Consider the following 529-nt stretch of genomic DNA (forward strand, 5'->3'; position numbering starts at 1 on the left):
GATGATATACAGTAAACATCACACAAAGCCTTTGTGTAAACAAAGGACTTTACCTTTGGGGAATTTATAGGGGTAATTGGGCGTTTTGATGGTCGTGGCCTCGGTGATATTCCCACCACAGACTGGCGTCGCTGTGAGTAGCAAGAAGAGGAAGGTGTTGTAAAGACTTGTCGAACGGTATGTATTATCTTTTTAGTATCTTTTTACTTCGCTATTCGTAGATGGTCAGCTTTGTGCTCATTACTTGTGTGAAGCAGCATGCAATCATTTTATAATAGATATTGAGTAACCATTGTATGTAGAACGTTTATATAGATGCGTACTTACGATAATAAGAACCAATGATATCAGCACACGTGCTGCCCGAAGTGCCCGGGGGACACCTGCAGGCGCAGTTGGGGCCCAGGTAACCCCCGTTCTTGCAGGTGGGCGGCGAGGAGGAGCAGGACGCGATCCACAGATCTGTCGGAGGAGAGAACATTAGGGTCTATGTATTGCTCTGTGGCAGTCTCTTTGTTTCTATCGGTTC

General features: G+C 45.7%; 1 protein-coding gene across 1 annotated transcript in view; it reads right to left on the reverse strand.

Moving 5' to 3' along the window:
• The window catches only part of LOC119592350 (protein SpAN-like), an 11,053-nt gene that overhangs the window by 5,169 nt on the left and 5,355 nt on the right, over positions 1–529 (reverse strand). Inside the window, exons 6-7 of the mRNA XM_037941177.1 lie at positions 328–462; positions 54–131 (exon numbers count right to left, since the gene is read on the reverse strand). Of these exons, the coding sequence (XP_037797105.1) occupies positions 54–131; positions 328–462 (213 nt within the window). The remainder of the gene's footprint in view (positions 1–53; positions 132–327; positions 463–529) is intronic.

This window comes from Penaeus monodon, chromosome 30 (assembly GCF_015228065.2).
Source record: "Penaeus monodon isolate SGIC_2016 chromosome 30, NSTDA_Pmon_1, whole genome shotgun sequence".
Lineage (NCBI taxonomy): Eukaryota > Metazoa > Arthropoda > Malacostraca > Decapoda > Penaeidae > Penaeus > Penaeus monodon.